We start from the raw sequence: 22,615 nt of genomic DNA, 5'->3' as shown, positions 1-22,615 counted from the left end.
CAAACACTTGGCTGCCAGGAGGCATGGTCACTTTTCCCTATATATATTTAGTTGAAACTTTAAAAATCTTTTTATATGATATTGTATCAGATATTGTATCTGTATCCGATATCTTCATAACCTTAATGCCCCTACACGTTTTCAGGAATTATGTGTCATACAATGTTGACATCATTATTGCTGTCTTAGTCAGAGTAGAATAAGCTTCCTCTGAGATGGACAGTAACATAATAACATACAAATAATAGAGAAACAATAGAAAGACTTCGTGATTTTTTACTTGCATTTGTACACATTCGGTTAGTAAATCTTTATATAAAATTATAGTAAGAAAAAGTGTCTGCTAAATTTGTAAGATAGATGTAATCAAACTGCTTGCTACATGGAAATTTGCACATCTAAAACTTTTTTACAAGCAGAGTTTTATCTTCTACTGCTAAATCAGTATATCTTTGAGCAACCTATAAATGTTGCTTCCAGATGGAGTGGGTCCAAAAACAAATGAAAATATATGAAAATGACAAATGTCCACATTGTATGTGACAAATGTACAATATATATTTCAAAGGCCACTCGGCGAAGGAAAACAATTGAAAGAAAAGTTTGATGCTTTGTTTGCTTCAACAAGATATGTGAAAGCTCTAGACAGCATAAAGAAAACCAAAAAAGAACAGGTATATTAACTAAACATTCAGCAATCTTCACTTGTAGTGAACACATATAAAATTATAACAAATTAAATTTCAAGTTATAAGAAACAATTATGTATCTTGATTATGGTCCTTTTTCTATGTTGAAAAGTTGGGTTGAATTCTTCATGTGAGGAAGCCATCCAGCTGGCTTACAGAAGGTCATGGTTCTACCCAGGTGCCCGCTTGTGATGAAATAATGCACGGAGGGGCACCTGGGGTCTTCCTCCACCATCATATCTGGGAATTGCCATATGACCTATAATTGTCTCAGTGCGACATTAAACCAAACAAAATAAAAATAAATGAAAAATTGGCTTATTGCAAACATGGTAAAAGCAAATTTTTGGATTTAAAGAATACTTTACTTCCCTTAAACCTAATACCGTCTCCTTGGTATACTGAGAAAAGAACAACAAAACTCACTATCATTTCAAAAATTCATATTGAAAATTGCGGAAAGCACTTGGGTCGCATACTGACCAAACTACATGAGTACATGTATACATATAACATATCATCATCAATATCATCAATTCATAATAATTACAGCATCAACGTCATGAGCTCAATAAACTTAAGTCCCATGTTTATCATAATGTTCATAAACACTTCCATTTGTGTTTATCATAATGTTCATAAACACTTCAGTTTTCACAATATCTTGCTCGTGAGCGTTCCATGACTGGTTTGAAAGATTAAATTCACATTTCCTATAACTCATTTAAGAAACCACATTTAACTGAAACACAAATCACAGTCTACACAAATTATTGTGTTTCCATATATCTTAAGAATACACACACTACATTCTGAAGTTATAGCTTAATCTTTCATATAGAAATTAGAGCAACAAAATATGCTATTATTAATATACCTTAAACACATGTTCATAGTGAAATTATTATATTCGTAAAAAATAATCATACGCTATGACGATAATGATGTATACCATAAAATGATAAACACTACTTGTCGCAAGATTTGTTTCGCCAATTTTAGTGCTTTGTATTCTAAACAAAATATACAAAAATTTAACGTGTAGAATGGTCAGTGTCCCAAAGCTGAACTGACAACTACATCAATTAACGTTACGCACGAAAACTTCGTGCGATAAAACGCCACCTGGCGGAGACTACATACAATTGAAAGGAAAATAATTTTTTTCTAATTCGTCTGCTCAAACGAAAGAAATTATATTATCCCAATGGACAAAAATGCATTGAAATATCTGCTAAAGCAAATCCCAAGAAGTCATGCTCAGAATTTTCAGCTCACCTGAACCAGAGGTTCATTGTGATGGGCCTGTATCTGTTGTCTGTCCTTGTTTTTTCAGCAAAGCCAAAACAGGTAATACATTGGGACAAGAATTCATTGATTTCAGGATTTAAAGATAAAATCATTGGGAATTTTGTTTGTTTGTTGGTTTTTAATGTGAAATCCTTGAAAATTAATCCCTAACAAATATTGATTGAGTCAGTAAGACATGTATCATTGAAATAAAAAAACAAATCAATATAATTTTATTTTCAGGATGGCAAGTTAAAGGAATTCAAAATTGAGCTTCCGCATTTGAATGAAAATAAGAAAAAAGCGCATCAGGTATACTTTATGAATACAGTGACTCACTGTTGGTGAGGATTATTTATTAGACAGATCATCAGCTTAGTGCAAAAAGTTGATATAAAGGATATTTGTTTGTTTCAGTGTAAGATCGAAATATATTTCACAGAGTGAAACACTAATTTATTATTTAATATTTTCACGAGTGGTGCAGCCACGAGTGAAAATGTAAATTATGGTGTTCACAAGTGAAATATATTTCGATCTTACATTGAAACAAACAAACTTTCTTTTTATTTTTATAATATATATTTTCAATGGTTTTAAACAATCACATCACGTGCATCGCATCATGACGTCATAATTTCATGACATCATTATATCTATGTAGAAAAACTGTCAAATAGTTTTATGACATTTCAGGATTTCTTTCAGATTTTATTACAATGGAACGTATAAATCTATGATCCCCTAAGTATTTATATACATCTATATCTTTACTGAAGTATATTTTGCAAGGAATTTACGATTATATATTATTCATATTCATTCACATTCAAGTGTAGTTCCATACCAGTGAAAAATAAAATTGATATTTTCACTGTTTGAAGCAGTGAAAATATCAATTTTATTTCACTGATAAATTTTAGTATTTCACTGAAAAGCATAAAATAAAACTGCATTAACCTTTACCCTGCTATATTTCTATAATGAACTTGTCCATCTTTCAATTTGGATAGCACCATTAACTGTTAAAAAGGGTGCATACAAAAAAGATACTGACTGAATGGCACGGATGTGCAGGCTGATCATGATCTGCACTGGTTGCAAACGCAGAATCAGTCGTGCCCAGCATTAGTAAATATAATGAATATGTGTGAAGTAGTAAGTGTGCTATTAACAAAACTATACACAAGTTCATTTTTCAAAAATTGGTGGCCATCTTTGGCGTAACCTTGAATATCCATCGCCTCCCAAATATTAGGTAAAAGTTCTATCCAGTTCCACAATCTACAGTTCCTGAAAAATATTTTGGTGTATTAAACTTATTGTTTACTGACACAAATGGTTTGACCCCATAAGTATGCCAGATAACTAGACAAGTCTGAATCACATTTATTTTAGTAACCCATGTGCCGATGTTATCTTGCCAAACAGTAGAGTCAGATCTTTACCTCAAAGGTCAGTGTCACAGTTCAGGGGACATTCTGAGGTTAACTTCAAAACAAAGTCCTGCAATAGTTTTATTCTGTTGTTTAGTTCTTATCATTTTTTAAGCTCACCTGGCACAAAGTGACAAGGTGAGCTTTTGTGATCGCGCAGCATCCGTCGTCCGTGCGTGCGTGCGTAAACTTTTGCTTGTGACCACTCTAGAGGTCACATTTTTCATGGGATCTTTATGAAAGTTGGTCAGAATGTTCACCTTGATGATGTCTAGGTCAAGTTTGAAACTGGGTCACGTATGGTCAAAAACTAGGCCAGTAGGTCTAAAAATAGAAAAACCTTGTGACCTCTCTAGAGGCCATATATTTCAAAAGATCTTCATTAAAATTGGTCAGAATGTTCACCTTGATGATATCTAGATTAAGTTTGAAACTGGGTTACGTGCCATCAAAAACTAGGTCAGTAGGTCAAATAATAGAAAAACCTTGTGACCTCTCTAAAGGCCATATTTTTCATGGGATCTGTATGAAAGTTGGTCTGAATGTTCATCTTGATGATATCTAGGTCAAGTTTGAAACTTGGTCAACTGCGGTCAAAAACTAGGTCAGTAGGTCTAAAAATAGAAAAACCTTGTGACCTCTCTAGAGGCCATACTTTTGAATGGATCTTCATGAAATTTGGTCAGAATGTTCACATTAATGATATCTAGGTCAAATTCGAAATTGGAACACGTGCCATTAATAACTAGGTCAGTAGGTCAAATAATAAAAAACCTTGTGCCCTCTCTAGAGGCCATATTTTTCAATGGATCTTCATGAAAATTGGTCAGAATTTTTATCTTGATGATATCTAGGTCAGGTTCAAAACTGGGTCACATGAGCTCAAAACCTAGGTCACTATGTCAAATAATAGAAACAATGACGTCATACTCAGTTAAAAACTGGGTCATGTGGGGACAAAAACTAGGTCAGTAGGTCTAAAAATAGAAAAACCTTGTGACCTCTCTAGAGGCCATACTTGTGAATGGATCTTCATAAAAATTGGTCTGAATGTTCATCTTGATGATATCTAGGTCAAGTTCGAAAGTGGGTCATGTGTCATTAAAAAGTAGGTCAGTAGGTCAAATAATGAAAAAACCTTGTGACCTTGGTCAGAATGTTCACCTTGATGATATCTAGATTAAGTTTGAAACTGGGTTACGTGCCGTCAAAAACTAGGTCAGTAGGTCAAATAATAGAAAAACCTTGTGACCTCTCTAAAGGCCATATTTTTCATGGGATCTGTATGAAAGTTGGTCTGAATGTTCATCTTGATGATAGCTAGGTCAAGTTCGAAACTGGGTCACGTGCGGTCAAAAACTAGGTCAGTAGGTCTAAAAATAGAAAAACCTTGTGACCTCTCTAGAGGCCATACTTTTCAATGGATCTTCATAAAAATTGGTCTGAATGTTCATCTTGATGATATCTAGGTCAAGTTCGAAAGTGGGTCATGTGTCACTAAAAAGTAGGTCAGTAGGTCAAATAATGAAAAAACCTTGTGACCTCTTTAGAGGTCATATTTTTCATGGGATCTGTATGAAAGTTGGTCTGAATGTTTATCTTGATATATAGGTCAGTTTTGAAACTGGGTCAACTGCGATCAAAAACTAGGTCAGTAGGTCTTAAAATAGAAAAACTTTGTGACCTCTCTAGAGGCCATACACTTAAATGGATCTTCATGAAAATTGGTCAGAATGTTCACCTTGATGATATCTAGATCAAGTTTGAAACTGGGTCACGTGCCCTCAAAAACTAGGTCAGTAGGTCTAAAAATAGAAAAACCTTGTGACCTCTCTAGAGGCCATACTTTTCATGGGATCTGTATGAAAGTTGATCTAAATGTTCATCTTGATGATATCTAGGTCAAATTTGAAACTGGGTCAACTGCGGTCAAAAACTAGGTCAGTAGGTCTAAAATTAGAAAAATCTTTTAACCTCTCTAGAGGCCATATTTTTCAATGGATCTTCATGAAAATTGGTCAGAATTTTTATCTTGATGATATCTAGGTCAGATTCAAAACCGGGTCACATGAGCTCAAAAACTAGGTCACAATGTCAAATAATAGAAAAAACGACGTCATACTCAAAACTGGGTCATGTGGGAACAGGTGAGCGATTCAGGACCATCATGGTCCTCTTGTTATGTATACCCTTCCTTCAAAGTGGAGCAAGGACAGACATTGGAGGCTTATTATTTTGTAGCTTGAGTGTGATTTAACAGAACAAGAGGCAAAACGGGAAGCTTATAAAGATTGCGTGAACAAAGTGGACAGTCAGCTTAAACTTAAAGAGGTAAGATTTGACAACTGTAAATCTATGATTGCATTGCTAAGGTTAAATAAATTAAGGCGAAATAATATTTCTTTAAAATTTTGTACAAATATGTTTTACAATTATTGCAGAAGAGCAAATAGCTAGACCTAAGGCATACGTACTAAATGTTTTTCAGTTGGAGAACACTAGAGTTAACTTAATACATAACAAAAAAATGGAGTTGAAGTAAATCTGATTATTGAATATTGAATTTCAGATAATCTCTATTAAATGCAACATTTAAATAGAACTAAAAGATGAACAACATTTCTCACATCTTAAATATGGTGGAGTGAACTTACTATTTGAATGTCATGATTGCTTATTGTTTTTAATGTACTATCACACATAATAAAGGCACAGACATTAATGTTATCACAATGAGTTTGTGAGCAGCAAGTTGGACACCTGCTAGTCATGCAACCAGCTATACAACCCATCCTATGTAAATTGCCTTCTTTGTCTAAAACTGTTGCTAGAACAATGAGCGTACATAATTGAACAAATCTATTAACTTTATTACAGTCATGTACAAAATATGTTGAAAAGTCAGCTTACACGCTTTGGTTAGATTGATTATATCACAGTGTTATTTCCCACAAATATTTTGAGTGCTCATCTACAAGATTTTGGGGGGCCTTTGGGTTGAGTGGTTAAGGTCGCTGACTTCAAATCACTTGCCCCTCACTGATGTGGGTTCAAACCTCACTTTTGGCGTTGAATTTTTCATGTTAGGAAGCCGAAACGAGTATTTATATGTATATATTCTCTGTTAAATATTTATATCGCTCCATTTAGCATTATGCGTAGCTAGTTTATTCTTAGTTTGTGCTATGATACTTTCAGTTTGCTTTCATTGTTAGCTCACCTGTCACATAGTGACAAGGTGAGCTTTTGTGATCACCCTTCGTCCGTCGTCCGTCGTCAGTCCGTCCATGCGTGCGTGCGTCCGTCCGTCCGTCCGTCCGTCAACAATTTCTTGTCTGCACGATAGTGGTTTCATTTATGATTTTATTTTAACCAAACTTGCACACAACTTGTATCACCATAAGATCTCGGTTCCTTTCTTGAACTGGCCAGATCCCATTATGGGTTCCAGAGTTATGGCCCCTGAAAGGGCCAAAATTAGCTATTTTGACCTTGTCTGCACAATAGCAGCTTTATTTATACCTTGATTTTTACCAAACTGGTACACAACTTGTATCACCATAAGATCTCGGTTCCTTTCTTGAACTGGCCAGATTCCTTTATGGGTTCCAGAGTTATGGCCCCTGAAAGGGCCAAAATTAGCTATTTTGACCTTGTCTGCACAATAGCAGCTTTATTTATGATTTGAATTTAATCAAACTTGCACAAAACTTGTGTCACCATAAGATCTCGTTTCCTTTTTTAAACCGGCCAGATCCCTTAATGGGTTCCAGAGTTATGGGCCCTGAAAGGGCGAAAATTAGCTATTTTGACCTTGTCTGCACAATAGCAGCTTCATTTATGATTTGATATTAACCAAACTTGCACACAACTTGTATTACCACAAGATCTTGCTTCCTTTCTTGAACTGGCCAGATTCCATCATTGGTTCCAGAGTTATGGCCCCTTATAGGTCCAAAATTGGCTATTTTGGCTTTTGCAGTCATATAGATACTTCATTTATGATTTTATTAGATACAATCTTCCAAAATATCTTCAACAACAGTAAATCTTGGATTCCATGACAAACCAGATCCAGTCGAAGGTTCCAGAGTTATTTTATGTCTTATTACCTCCCCTGATTGTAATCAAAATGGATTTATATCAGTAAGTACTTATAGGACTTATTTGAAATTTCATTATTGTCATTAGTTGGACTGAGCCAATCAGGGTAGATAACTATGGACTGATTTTATGTCAAATTACCTCCCTTTATTTCAAATTAAAATGGGTATATCTCCGTAACTAATGAAGATACTGATCTGAAATTTCATTTATGTCAACAGATTTATTTGGCAGATCCTTCTTTTGTTCACTTACAATAATTTTTTTTTTTAATTACTTCCCTTTTACGTTACTATAAATAGCTTATTTTTAGTAACTTTTTTATTATTGGCCGTAGGGAAAAACCGAGACCACTTTTCTGTGGTACAACATGGATGGTACCTCCAATTTTTAGGTGTATTTTGACATATCTGTACCTTGTAAGAATTTTTTTTCTTTTTGGTTAAATTTCTTCCCTTAGTTGTTCCTGTCCTTTGGATATTTTTTCTGAGGACCTTCTTGTCCTCAAGTGCAATGATAACAGGTGAGCGATATAGGGCCATCATGGCCCTCTTGTTTTATTTCTGATAGGAAGTTTGTGTTTGTTCAGTTTGCATTTATATAAGAAATATTTGGCCATTATTAGTATGAAATTTGCAATATCTTTTGTTTTTGCATTACATACTAGACCAAAAGCTATTATTCTGTAGTCAAGTTGTATGTTTATATTGTTATCATGTAAGAAACGTGTGACGTCTGACCAGAATACTTGACTTACTGGGCATTCCCAGAACAAGTGAATGAGTGTTTCAGTGTGCATATTACACAGGTCACAAGGACCTGAATTCACAATTTATGAAGGAAGTCATTTGTAGGAAGGATGCATTTTATGAACTTGTATTGGGATGCTCTTAGTTTGGTGCCAGTGGTACTCCGAAAGGGGTTCATGTAGATAAGAGGCCATTCTAAGCTTTCATATAAATTATTCCATTTATTTTATTACTCAAAATAAAGACTAAACAACCATTATTCAGTATGCTCTTTTTATTTGAGTATATAACAAGTTCCTAATAGTATAAATAGTAGAAAATATATATAAGACATGAACCCTATCGTATTCAATAAAGTGTTGGTGGAGTTTTTTGGCCGCTCGTGACTAAACAGGTTTCGCCGTGTTAAGTCATTTAAAGGACAAAATCCGGTCGACCGAAAGGAGAACGAACCCTGCTATCAAACATTTTAATCTTCTAATCCAACAACGCAAAAGTCATAAGTCCGATCCCCACGGGTCACTCTGTTAAGGGGTCGAACCCACAACCCACGTCGATTAAAGGCCAGACAATGCAAGGCAAGGCAAGGTAGTACCATACAGCTAACAGCAAGGCAAGCAACGTTCAAATCGATTTGCAAAGTGACCACTGTTTGCTAAGAGGTGAAATACATATGCAACTGCGAAATATCGGTCAACATTCCAGCATCAAATCGCCGACCCATCTACTCTGGTTGACTCCAAGCAGTAGGTGGTATCGGCAACCCGATTCAGAATGTAAGGAACGCTGTGGCTATGCAACGCAAATCAACGCCCTTGGAAGCAAGGAAGCAAAGCTAAGTAGGTATTGCCAAGTACTAGGGCAAAAACCTTTCCACACACGGTCACAATAGAGCGAGTGCTAAGTGGCAACATATCTCCCGAAGCAAATAACTAGGCGACATTGTAAACTCGAGTCCGTTCACCTCCCGGCCGACAGAATTTTCCGCCCCCTACAGTGATATGAGCGACAATTTTCTATTGAAATATGTATAATATCCAGACCTATACCTTATTAAGCGTATAACAAACTGAAAACAAAGTATACTAATTGTTGTATATTTCATAGACATTATAAGCAACGCCACTATTTTAATATTAACACAGACTAAGTCACACTCGGGGTTACAGTGTCTCAAGTTAAAGGTATACAGATGAATAAATTTAATTATAGAAACACTCGACCAATTGAACGTTCTCTACACCATTAAGTACCTAATAGTATACTTGTATTTCTTTAAATGTCCAATTACATTACAATATATATAACATACTGAAGCAAATACAAATTCTAAACACAATAAACAATACAATTGAACTAAAAATCGTTCGTGCCAATGTCTGAGAGCTAACACATAGATATAGAACAGTCGGAGAGTTATATTTCATCGAAGCGTTCTTCCGAATCAAAACATTTGTGAATGTAAATAATAAACACTTAGCACCAAACGTTTCTAATGCACATCCCTGGAACTATCACATCCAAACCATATAGTTTGTGTTTAAGGTGCGTATACAAACCACTCTCCTGTACTGTCCCTGCTCTCTGTTGAGGGTACTATTCTGGCACTCAATTTCTGTAACATAAATACTTTCAGCGACAATTATACATGTATTAATAATTTTTTCTGTCAATACAATTTTTACACTTAATCAGACAGAGGAAAAGAATGTCCTTAATCATTGAACAATTCAATGGGGTGTGGTGGGTGGGAAAACTTGAACGTTAATGTTAGTGTGTAGCTAGCAAAAAAGTGAAGGAGAACACAAGTTTTCCTGTTTTTAGCTCACATGTCACTTTGTGACAAGGTGAGCTTTTGTGATCGTGCAGCGTCCGTCGTCCGTCCGTGCTTCCGTCAGTCCGTCCATGCGTCCGTAAACTTTTGCTTGTGACCACTCTAGAAGTCACATTTTTCATGGGATCTTTATTAAAGTTGGTCTGAATGTTCATCTTGATGATATCTAGGCCAAGTTTGAAACTGGGTCACGTGCGGTCCAAAACTAGGTCAGTTGGTCTAAAAATAGAAAAACCTTGTGACCTCTCTAGAGGCCATACTTTTCAATGGATCTTCATGAAAATTAGTCAGAATGTCCACCTTGATGATATCTAGGTCAAGTTTGAAACTGGGTCATGTGCCGTCAAAAACTAGGTCAGTAGGTCAAATTATAAAAAAGACCTTGTGACCTCTCTAGAGGCCATCTTTTTCATGGGATCTGTTTGAAAGTTGGTCTGAATGTTCATCTTGATGATATCTAGGTCAAGTTCAAAACTGAGTCACGTGCGGTCCAAAACTAGGTCAGTAGATCTAAAAATAGAAAAACCTTGACCTCTCTAAAGGCCATATTTTCAATGGATCTTCATGAAAGTTGGTCAGTATGTTCATCTTGATGATATCTAGGTCAAGTTCGAAACTGGGTCATGTGCCTTCAAAAACTAGGTCAGTAGGTCAAATAATGAAAAAACCTTGTGACCTCTCTAGAGGCCATATATTTCAAAAGATCTTCATTAAAATTGGTCAGAATGTTCACCTTGATGATATCTAGATAAAATTTGAAACTGGGTTACGTGCCGTCAAAAACTAGGTCAGTAGGTCAAATAATAGAAAAACCTTGTGACCTCTCTAAAGGCCATATTTTTCATGGGATCTGTATGAAAGTTGGTCTGAATGTTCATCTTGATGAGATCTAGATCAAGTTTGAAACTTGTCAACTGCGGTCAAAAACTAGGTCAGTAGGTCTAAAAATAGAAAAACCTTGTGACCTCTCTAGAGGCCATACTTTTGAATGGATCTTCATGAAATTTGGTCAGAATGTTCACATTGATGATATCTAGGTCAAATTCGAAATTGGAACACGTGCCATCAATAACTAGGTCAGTAGGTCAAATAATAAAAAACCTTGTGACCTCTCTATAGGCCATATTTTTCAATGGATCTTCATGAAAATTGGTCAGAATTTTTATCTTGATGATATCTAGGTCAGGTTCAAAACTGGGTCACATGAGCTCAAAAACTAGGTCACTATGTCAAATAATAGAAACAATGACATCATACTCAGTTCAAAACTGGGTCATGTGGGGACAGGTGAGCAATTCAGGACCATCATGGTCCTCTTGTTATATGCAGTGTAGGTAGTGGTACCAATACGTTCAGTAGGAACCAGCCGTGACCGTTCAGGTGTAACTAAAACCTGTATAATGGTAGTGAATAGGCGAAGCAGACGACAAAAACGCAGACGACAATATTGAGAAAAAATAAATGAAATTATTTTAATTCTAAATTAATTTGTATTATTTTATTACTCAAAATAAAGACTAAACAACCATTATTAGGTATACTCTTTTTATTTGAGTATATAACAAGTTCCTAATAGTATAAATAGTAGAAAATATATATAAGACATGAACCCTATCGTATTCAATAAAGTGTTGGTGGAGTTTTTTGGCCGCTCGTGACTAAACAGGTTTCGCCGTGTTAAGTCATTTAAAGGACAAAATCCTGTCGACCGAAAAGGAGAACGAACCCTGCTATCAAACATTCTAATCTTCTAATCCAACAACGCAAAAGTCATAAGTCCGATCCCCACGGGTCACTTCGTTAAGGGGTTGAACCCACAACCCACGTCGATTAAAGGCCAGACAATGCAAGGCAAGGCAAGGTAGTACCATACAGCTAACAGCAAGGCAAGCAACGTTCAAATCGATTTGCAAAGTGACCACTGTTTGCTAAGAGGTGAAATACATATGCAACTGCGAAATATCGGTCAACATTCCAGCATCAAATCGCTGACCCATCTACTCTAGTTGACTCCAAGCAGTAGGTGGTATCGGCAACCCGATCCAGAATGTAAGGAACGCTGTGGCTATGCAACGCAAATCAACACCTTTGGAAGCAAGGAAGCAAAGCTAAGTAGGTATTGCCAAGTACTAGGGCAAAACCCTTTCCACACACGGTCACAATAGAGCGAGTGCTAAGTGGCAACATATCTCTCGAAGCAAATAACTAGGCGACATTGTAAACTTGAGTCCGTTTACCTCCCGGCCGACAGAATTTTCCGCCACAATAAATTTCAAAAATTTATCCGCCAAAATTCTCCCGACCTTAAAGTCCTGCTCCAGTCCTACCTTTTAACATTAAATTGTCACTGAAAAACCATGAAAATCCTGACTATGAACAGTGACGCCTGTCAAAATAGAGTCTATTTTATATAAAATTCTATATAAAATACCTGTGGTTTTGCGTGCTAAAGTGTGGCGCGTGGCCGTTAATTGTTACCTATTGTAATCATGGGTTGCACACACAATAGAATTTGAATAGCCGCGGAGCAGGGCTTTAAGAAGTATTCCTTAATATGGCATCTCTTAAATAGTCGAGATAGAATTCTAAGCCTACTTCATTAAGGTGGACACCGTCCCCTCGAAAAAAATTTGTTTCTGTATCAATATCCTGCTTCACAATATCTGCCTTTCCAGAAGAGAGGACCAGCTGCCGCCCTAACCTGTTTAATCTAAGAAGTTTTTTCTCAATGGTCTTTAGATTTGTAGCCCCCCCTCCATGTACGCCTTGGTAATATATCAACCCATATAATTGTCGCTTCAGGGAATACTTCACGTAAATATGAAATTTCCTCGCGTATCGTGATTTTGACTTGTACAATGGATGATGACGTAATGTCATTACCGCCTAAAAGTAAAACAATAATGGACGGGGCAGAAGAAAACAGAACCTTCAATTTGGTGTTTCAATTTACTCCAGTGAAGGCCTCTCACGCCTAGCCACTCTACCGTCAGTCCATTGAGATGAAGGTGTTCCTTTCCCGTCTCCCTCGCTCAGACACCAACCCAATAGGGGATCGAGTCCCCAAGTACCCATATATCTAAACAGTAAAAATGAACATTATCTCAATATAAATAGGTAGACATAAATAAGTTTGCACTATCTGCCCGCCCATTGTTTCTCTATAACGTTCGCGCCAGTGAGCTTTTTTTCGAAGTCTTTTCTTTATTTAGACAGGGAGGTTTAATTGTGAATATATAAATTAACACAAGCGGAAGACCATCGACCCAGCCTCATGATTGTCTCTGATGGTATGCCCTGTGTTGCTAAATCAGTAGCCCTACCAATCCTGAAGCTGTGCGTTTTATAATGGGATCCGTCATATAGTGGGTCTGACTTTTAGAAATTCTGATAGGGCACGAACTGGGCATATGATGCCTGTGTCCATAGGCAGTTTTAATGTGATTTGATTTCCTCTTTGATTCGTTTTAGAAAAATAAAGATGAATGATTGCAGACTGTTTCAATTAATGTTACGTCCCACCACTGAATAACTCTTTGTGTATACGTTTTAGATGTGGGAAAGAGTTTGCTCACCCGAAATAAACCAAAATAAGCTGTAGTAAATAAGGCAAGAAATAATTTTGTCTCATAATTATTATAGCACATTGTCGGTAAAAGATTACACACAGTAATCAATTTGTCTTTAGTTAGGGGGGGCCCTATTATCCCGTGTAGGGCGATTCCTACGACATCCTTCTAATAACTTACTTATTATGAAAATACTCTGTAAATCATAAAAGCCGTGGAGTTTATGAAAATAATTTAAACCAGCCACGTATGTAGTAATCGTCTTGGATGACTGCCCCTTTTCAAAAGAATATGCTATAAATAAAACAACGTCTTGTACAGGTGCAGGCCATTGAGAACATAAATGATATACACTTCTAAACTTTTCGAAGGCATTGATGGCATTACTATATGTTAAATGTGAATTTGGTGCTATAGCCGTCTGTAACAGTGTTCGAGCTCTAGATCGAAGACACTCCATAGGAATTCTGGAACCGGATGGGGTTCCAAGTCCGCATTTGGGGCTAGCTTTCTGAATCTGATTGACTGAAATCGAGATAATGAATCACAGATATCATTACATCGGCCTGGAAGATGGGCAGCTTTAATAAGGATGTTTAACTTCATACACTGTAAAGTTAAAAGTCTGATCAGGCACATGACTAATTCGGACCTAGATGAAAGCTTATTAAGTATACTGACAACCGCCATATTGTCACAGTGGAATTTAATTTTCTTATTAACTAGCTCTGATCCCCAAATAAAAACTGCCACAAGGATTGGGAACAATTCTAACAATGTAATATCTGAAGTAAACCCACGCGCATGCCATGACACAGGCCATCTCGCTTGAGACCAGTGACCCTGAAAATATATACTGAAGCCCAAATTTTCTGCCCCCGCACTGTCTGTGAACAGTTGTACATCCTCATTTATGACCCAAAATCGGTCATGGAAGACTGAAACGCCATTGTAGTTATTTAAAAATAACAACCACATTGACAAATCTAATATTATTTCTTTTTTAACTCTAATGTGATGATAAGATTTTGTAAGACCGCAGGTTGAATTAATCAAGCGGCGACAAAAAGGGCGTCCCACTACTATCACCCTGCAGCAAAAATTCAATGATCCAATCAAAGACTGAACTTTTTTAAGTGTCGATTTCAGACGGGCCAATAATTCTTTGACCACGCGGTCCTGTGTATTCAACGGGAAACCCAAACAAAAAACCGTTCATAGGGAAAAACTTTGATAATCTTCTTGTCTAAAACTACAGGGCCCAGAGCTTTGATATTTGGTATGTAGCATTATCTGGTGGTCCTCTACCAAGATTGTTCAAATTATTTCTCTGTGGTCAAATATGGCCCTGCCCCGGGGAGCACATGGTTTAAATGACTTTTACAGGGGAAAACCTTTAGAAAAATTCTTGTCTTCGACCATTAGACCTAAGAGCTTAGATATTTAGTATATATATATGTTATGTTCTAGTGGTTCACTACCAAAATTGTTCAAATTATGACCCTGGGGTCAATATAGGCCACGTCCGGGTGGTCCCTTGTCTTACATAGACTTACATGTTTTTGAAGCGGTGGCAAAGAAATTTGGACCACAAGCATGTTTGATACAGATTTCAATATTCATTTTGAATTGTCTTAATCATGACCAACTGACCTGATCTCTTGTTTTTGAAGATACAGAATAGAGATTTGGACCAGTTTATAAATTTTGATACTGATTTCAATACTCATCTTCAATATTCTTAACCCTGAACTACTGACCTACTTTCTTGTTTTTGAAGCTACAGCAAAGAAATTTGGACCATCAGTTTAATTTCTATACAGATTTCAGTAGTTATCTTGAATAAACTTTACCATGACCTACTCACCTAGTTTAAGCTTAAGCAAAGAAATTTGTTTAAGCAAGCAACTAAACTCTGATGAGCGATATAGGGCCATCATGGCCCTCTTGTATTTTCTCCTATGTATCTCCCTTTTAAGAAACCTGATTGTGAACGGTCAATTATATCATGTTGTATGGGTTTTAAACTATTAGCAATTGCTTTAGTTGCTATTTTATAATCAGTATTTAGCAGAGATATATGGGTCTCCAGTTGTTTAATGAACTTGTATCTTTATCTTTCTTTGGAATTAGATTTATTATCCCTTGTTTTTGCATTTGTGTCAAGTTGCCGTTTCTATATGATAAGTTAATTGACGCTATATTATATTGTTTTATGTCGTTCCAGAAGATTTTGTAATATTCTGTTGTTAAACCATCCTATCTGGGACTTTTATTATTTTGCATAATTTTGTTTTCTATGAGAAAAATAAATAGTAAAAAATGCTATTGTTACGGAACATTGAATAAATAGTCTGGACACTGGACAGATAAAATTCTTTCAAAAGGAAAACTTTGTTTGCAGTAACAAATATAGCAATGTTATTTTAGCTTGTTTGTGGTGAATTTGTTTTCTTTTCTTTTCAGGAAAAGTGGAACAAAATGGATAAACAGTCAGCTAAAATCAGGAAAATCGGTAAGAGTGTTCAATATGACACAAGTTGGTCACTTGCATTTAATCCTTGTGAATTATTTAACAGTAGTAGTCTTGCTGAGAATGTATATTCAAAGCACATTGGAAATGCTGCCAAGCAGCACTGCTGGGATGAGTATAATTTCTTTTTAGCTCACCTGTCACTTTGTGACAAGGTGAGCTTTTGTGATCGTGCAGCGTCCGTCGTCCGTCCGTGCGTAAACTTTTGCTTGTGACCACTCTAGAGGTCACATTTTTCATGGGATCTTTATGAAAGTTAGTCAGAATGTTATTCTTGATGATATCTAGGTCAAGTGCGAAACTGGGTCACGTGCAATCAAAAACTAAGTCAGTAGGTCTAAAAATAGAAAAACCTTGTGACCTCTCTAGAGGCCATATTTTTCATGAGATCTTCATGAAAATTGGTCAGAATGTTCACCTTGATGATATCTAGGTCAAGTTTGAAACTGGGTCACGTGGGGTCAAAAACTAGGTCAGTAGGTCTGAAAATAGAAAAACCTTGTGACCTCTCTAGAGGCCATATTTCTCAATGGATCTTCATGAAAATTGGTCAGAATGTTCACCTTGATGATATCTAGGTCAAGTTTGAAACTGGGTCACGTGCAATTAAAAACTAGGTCAGTAGGTCGAAAAATAGAAAAACCTTGTGACCTCGCTAGAGGCCATATTTCTCAATGGATCTTCACAAAAATTAATCAGAATGTTCACCTTGATGATATCTAGGGCAAGTTCGAAACTGGGTCACATGTGGTCAAAAACTAGGTCAGTAGGTCTGAAAATAGAAAAACTTTGTGACCTCTCTAGAGGCCATATTTTTCATGGGATCTTTATGAAAATTAGTCAGAATGTTCATCTTGATGATATCTAGGTCAAGTTTGAAACTGGATCACGTGTGGTCAATAACTAGGTCAGTAGATCTAAAAGTAGAAAAACCTTGTGACCTCTCTATAGGCCATATTTTTCAAGAGATCTTCATGAAAATTGATCAGAATGTTCATCTTGATAATATCTAGGTCAGGTTCGAAACTGGATCACGTGCGGTCAATAACTAGGTCAGTAGGTCTATAAATAGAAAAACCTTGTGACCTCTCTAGAGGCCATATTTCTCAATGGATCTTCATGAAAATTGGTGAGAGTGTTCAGCTTGATGAAATCTAGTTCAAGTTCATAACTGGGTCATGTGCGGTCAAAAACTAGGTCAGTAGGTTGAAAAATAGAAAAACCATGTGACCTCTCTAGAAGCCATATTTTTCAAGAGATCTTCATGAAAATTGGTGAGAATATTAATCTTAATGATATCTAGGTCAAGTTCAAAAGTGGGTCACGTGCCTTCATAAACTAGGTCAGTAGGTCTAAAAATAGAAAAACCTTGTGACCTCTCTAGAGGCCATATTTCTCAATGGATCTTCATGAAAATTGGTGAGAGTGTTCAGCTTGATGAAATCTAGGTCAAGTTCGAAACTGGGTCATGTGCCTTCAATAACTAGGTCAGTAGGTCGAAAAATAGAAAAACATTGTGACCTCTCTAGAGGCCATATTTTTCATGACATCTTCATGAAATTTGGTGAGAATGTTCACCTTGATGATATCTAGGTCAAGTTCAAAAGTGGGTCACATGCCTTCAAAAATTAGGTCATTAGGTCAAATAATAGAAAAACCTTGTGACCTCTCTAGAGGTCATACTTTTCAATGGATCTTCGTGAAAATTGGTCAGAATTTTTTATTTTGATGATATCTAGGTCACATGTGCTCAAAAACTAGGTCACTATGGCAAATAATAGAAATAATGACGTCATACTCAGTTCAACACTGGGTCATGTGGGGATAGGTGAGCGATTCAGGACCATCATGGATCTCTTGTTATTATAAAGGGGCTGTTGTTCTCTTAATGAGAATGATTAGATAGTAGTCAAGTTCGTAAGAATGAATACTGTAAGATCATTTAATTTAGTGGGCATGAAATTTCGTTGTTTTGGTCAAAATGGCAATTTCATGGGGATATGAATTCGCGGATTTCAAGTTTTGAACATAAAATGAATGGGAATTTAATTGTTCGTTGGGATTAAATTTCTTGGTTTGAGTCAATCACAAAATCCACGAAAATTAGTCCCCGACGAATATTAATGATTTCACAGTAACAGCCTTTTTTGGATGGTATTTTCTATTTATAGGTGTTTTAGTAACAGTGACTTTATAGGTAAGTGCATTCATTGGGATCTGGGCGCAGTGTTTACTGTAGTGCTGCGGCTCTGAGAAAATGAAACTTTGTTTTGAAACCAGTCTCGAAACTCCAGCATGATTCTGAGCTCAGTTTTGAACTTGACAAATGGCAAGGTTGCATTATTGAGACTATTTCGCTATGTTTATTTCAGACCAGTATGGCAGTGAGAAGAAACTGATACAGAAGCATGCTGCCGAACTTCAGGAACAGATAGAAGAAATAGTCCAAGGTATAATTTTTATGGATCTTTATGACCCTTATTTTTAAGACCCAGGAGGCGTATATTATGCTTGAAATGTCTGTTAGTCTGTCCATCCGTATGAAAAAAGAGTCCAAAGTATAATTTTTATGGATATTTATGACCCTGATGCCTAAGACCCTGGAGGCTTATACTGAGCTTGAACTGTCCGTTAGTCTGTCCATCCGCCACAGTCACACTAGTGTTCACAAGTGCAAATGTACTACAGTTTCTTTTTTGAAATTAATTTTTGGTATATATCATCAGCATGGGGTGGACATGTGCATACATATTGGACTTTCATGTCCCTTTTTTATTAGAATATTACAACTACATCTGAACACTGTGACTCAATTCCTCATGCAGTTTCCATCTAATTGAAATGAAACTTGGTATACATCAACAACATAAGATTGATGTGCACATATTATCTTATACTTACAAAGTCTATTGAGATCAAGTAATCTGTAATAAAGTTTATTGTATCTTCATACTGACACTGATAATTTCTTAGGAAACCTTTTTCTCTATAGGCTCATCGGTTATAATGCAGTAATTCGGTCAAAAATGTGCTTCCATGGTGTAGTCGAAAGAAGTCCCTAATAAACAGATCCTAATTTTTCCATTTTTCGCGCATTTGCGTGTAAATCTGGGGCGAAATGGGCATTATTTCACTCGTGGAATGAATTTTACATAAAATAGGACACTTTTCATGCTAATATTCGCATGTTTTCAAGTTGTTTACTTGAAAACGAAAGCAGGGTGTTTATTCTGCGGACCGCTTTCTGAAATGCGGCAGTATGAGGGTACCTGACTTCAGTTGACTTGCATTTCACTGCATACTATTCAACACCCCTTTTTCTTTTCGTTTTCTTGAAGCAAATGTATGGATATCTTGTGGAAAATAGGTCTACGACGGAGTGAAAATCTAGAAAATGTAACAAAATTGTTCTGAAGAAGCTGAATTTTATATGAAACAAAGAACAGTTTCTTTTATTGGTATATAGCCTATAAGAGCTGAAATAAGACTTTTCTCAAAACACATCACAATTAGTCTTAATAGTCATAAATCGAATGTATATGTTATAAAATGATGTTTTCAATACAAAATAATCATTAAATTTGAAAAATTTTGAATTTTGACCATATTTTGAGTAGATGCGCCTATTTCTGTAGCAATTTCTGCAATAGAAAGGCCAATATTTTGTCTCCAGAATGTGTGAAAATGCACAAAATGCATCCATTTGAGTCACATTCATGACGGAATGAATGATATTTCAGAATCAAAGTGAAAAATAATGCATACATGTGAAACTTTTACCAAAATTTACAATGAAGCGACCATAGAGCCTAAATTTAGCCTAGAAAATGGGTAGGGGGTGGCCTCACTTAAATGTCTGTATTTCTCTAAAATCTCGAATTTTCACAATAAAACTTGTTAACATGTTCGGTATTACATCTTTCTTGAAAATAGGGATGAAAATGTTATGAAATTTGATAAAAGATATTTCTTATAGGTTATAATGCAGTAATTCGGTCAAAAATGTGCTTCCGTGGTGAAGTCGAAAGAAGTCCCTAATAATTAGATCCTAATTTTTCCATTTTTCGTGCATTTGTGCGTAAATCTGGGGCCAAATGGGCATTATTTCACTTGTCGAATGAATTTTACATAAAATAGGACACTTTTCATGCTAATATTCGCATGTTTTCAAGTTGTTTACTTGAAAACGAAAGTAGGGTGTTTATTCTGCGGACCGCTTTCTGAAATGCGGCAATATGAGGGTACCTGACTTCAGTTGATTTGCATTTCACTGCATGCTATTCAACACCCCTTTTTCTTTTCATTTTCTTGAAGCAAATGAATGGATATCTTGTGGAAAATAGGTCTGAGACGGAGTGAAAATCTAGAAACTAACAAAATTGTTCTGAAGTAGCTGAATTTTATATGAAACAAACAACAATTTCTTTTATTGGCATATAGCCTATACAGTAAGAGTCAGACATAAGGGCTATTGTAATTTTTTTCCAGAAAGTGCTGTTTAAGAGGATTTTATGGCAGAGATGTTTATTTTAAAGGACTCTAATGACTGATGCCAGTCTTATATTATTTGGACTTTTCAGGTCTGATTATTTTAAGTATCCATCTGGTTGAAGTCCGTTTTTTTTGGTCTATCGGTTTGCTGTCAGTCTGTCATTCAATCAGTCCATCACATTCTTGTCCATCAAATGATTTTGATTAAACTTGGCATAAGTGTTCCATACAATCAGAAGATTGATGCACACAACACCCAGACCTATAGTTTAAAGGTCAAGGTCACACATGGAGGTCAAAGGTTAACGGGGTCTATTTCATGTCCAATCAGTAACTCTGGCATCCATCAAGGGATGACTTTTTAACTCGCTTTGAAGAATGTCATAAGAGCTGTTGCTATATTTTCAGTGTAGGCGTTGTTTGTAGCCACCTTGTTTATAATTCTCAGCAAGTTCATATCTCAATTTTTACTCATCACAACTGAACAAAATTTCTCTCATCCTTCTTCATGGTAATATCAACTGAATTGCAAAGGTCCCATATCTCTTGTTTTCATGTTAATAAAATTGTGCGCCATTTTCTTCTTGGCTGTATTTTTTCAACAATATTCTGTTTGCGATTGTCAGCAAGTTAGTATCTCAGTAGGAACACATCACAACTGCATTAAACTTAACATACTTCTTTGCACATATTGTCATGATATTCATGTTTTTACGAGTTATGGCCCTTTTTATACGCCCGTTTGAAAAACGGGACGTATTATGGGAACGCCCCTGGCGGGCGGGCGGGCGGGTTGGCGGGCGGGCGGGCGGGCGGGCGGGCGGGCGTCGTCCACAGACCTTGTCCGGAGCATATCTTCTACATGCATGAAGGGATTTTGATGAAACTTGGCACAGTTGTTCACCATCATGAGACGGAGTGTCATGCGCAAGAACCAGGTCCCTAGGTCTAAGGTCAAGGTCACACTTGGAGGTCAAAGGTCAAATTCAAGAATGACTTTGTCCGGAGCATATCTTCTTCATGCATAGAGGGATTTTGATGAAAGTTGGCACAATTGTTCATCATCATGAGAAGGAGTGTCATGCGCAAGAACCAGGTCCCTAGGTCTAAGGTCAAGGTCACACTTAGAGGTCAAAGGATACAAGAATGAAAACTTTGTCCGGAGCATTTCTTCTTCATGCATAGAGGGATTTTGATATAACTTGGCACAAATGTTCACCACCATGAGGCTGAGTGTCATGCGCAAGAACCAGGTCTCTAGGTCTAAGGTCAAGGTCACACTTAGAGGTCAAAGGATACAAGAATGAAAACCTTGTCCGGAGCATATCTTCTACATGCATGAAGGGATTTTGATGAAACTTGGCACAGTTGTTCACCATCATGAGACGGAGTGTCATGCGCAAGAACCAGGTCCCTAGGTCTAAGGTCAAGGTCACACTTAGAGGTCAAAGGATACAAGAATGAAAACTTTGTCCGGAGCATTTCTTCTTCATGCATAGAGGGATTTTGATATAACTTGGCACAAATGTTCACCACCATGAGGCGGAGTGTCATGCGCAAGAACCAGGTCTCTAGGTCTAAGGTCAAGGTCACACTTAGAGGTCAAAGGATACAAGAATGAAAACCTTGTCCGGAGCATTTCTTCTTCATGCATAGAGGGATTTTGATATAACTTGGCACAAATGTTCACCACCACAAGACGTAGTGTCATGCGCAAGAACCAGGTCCCTAGGTCTAAGGTCAAGGTCACACTTAGAGGCCAAAGGTCAGATACAAGAATGACTTTGTCCGAAGCATTTCTTCTTCATGCATGGAGGGATTTTGATGTAACTTGACACAATTATACACCATCATGAGACGAAGTGTCATGCGCAGTTCCTTTCTTTAGAATTACTTCCCTTTGTTGTTACTATAAATAGC

General features: G+C 36.6%; 1 protein-coding gene across 1 annotated transcript in view; it reads left to right on the top strand.

Moving 5' to 3' along the window:
• Positions 1–22,615, top strand: part of LOC128554326 (DNA repair protein RAD50-like) — a gene marked incomplete at its 3' end in the record, with an annotated part of 55,996 nt that overhangs the window by 9,001 nt on the left and 24,380 nt on the right. Inside the window, exons 6-10 of the mRNA XM_053535593.1 lie at positions 569–674; positions 2,223–2,291; positions 5,657–5,746; positions 16,138–16,186; positions 18,577–18,654. Of these exons, the coding sequence (XP_053391568.1) occupies positions 569–674; positions 2,223–2,291; positions 5,657–5,746; positions 16,138–16,186; positions 18,577–18,654 (392 nt within the window). The remainder of the gene's footprint in view (positions 1–568; positions 675–2,222; positions 2,292–5,656; positions 5,747–16,137; positions 16,187–18,576; positions 18,655–22,615) is intronic.

The sequence above is a fragment of the Mercenaria mercenaria genome, unplaced genomic scaffold (assembly GCF_021730395.1).
Source record: "Mercenaria mercenaria strain notata unplaced genomic scaffold, MADL_Memer_1 contig_4940, whole genome shotgun sequence".
Taxonomy (NCBI): Eukaryota; Metazoa; Mollusca; class Bivalvia; order Venerida; family Veneridae; genus Mercenaria; species Mercenaria mercenaria.
This window is presented reverse-complemented; position numbering and strand designations above follow the sequence as displayed.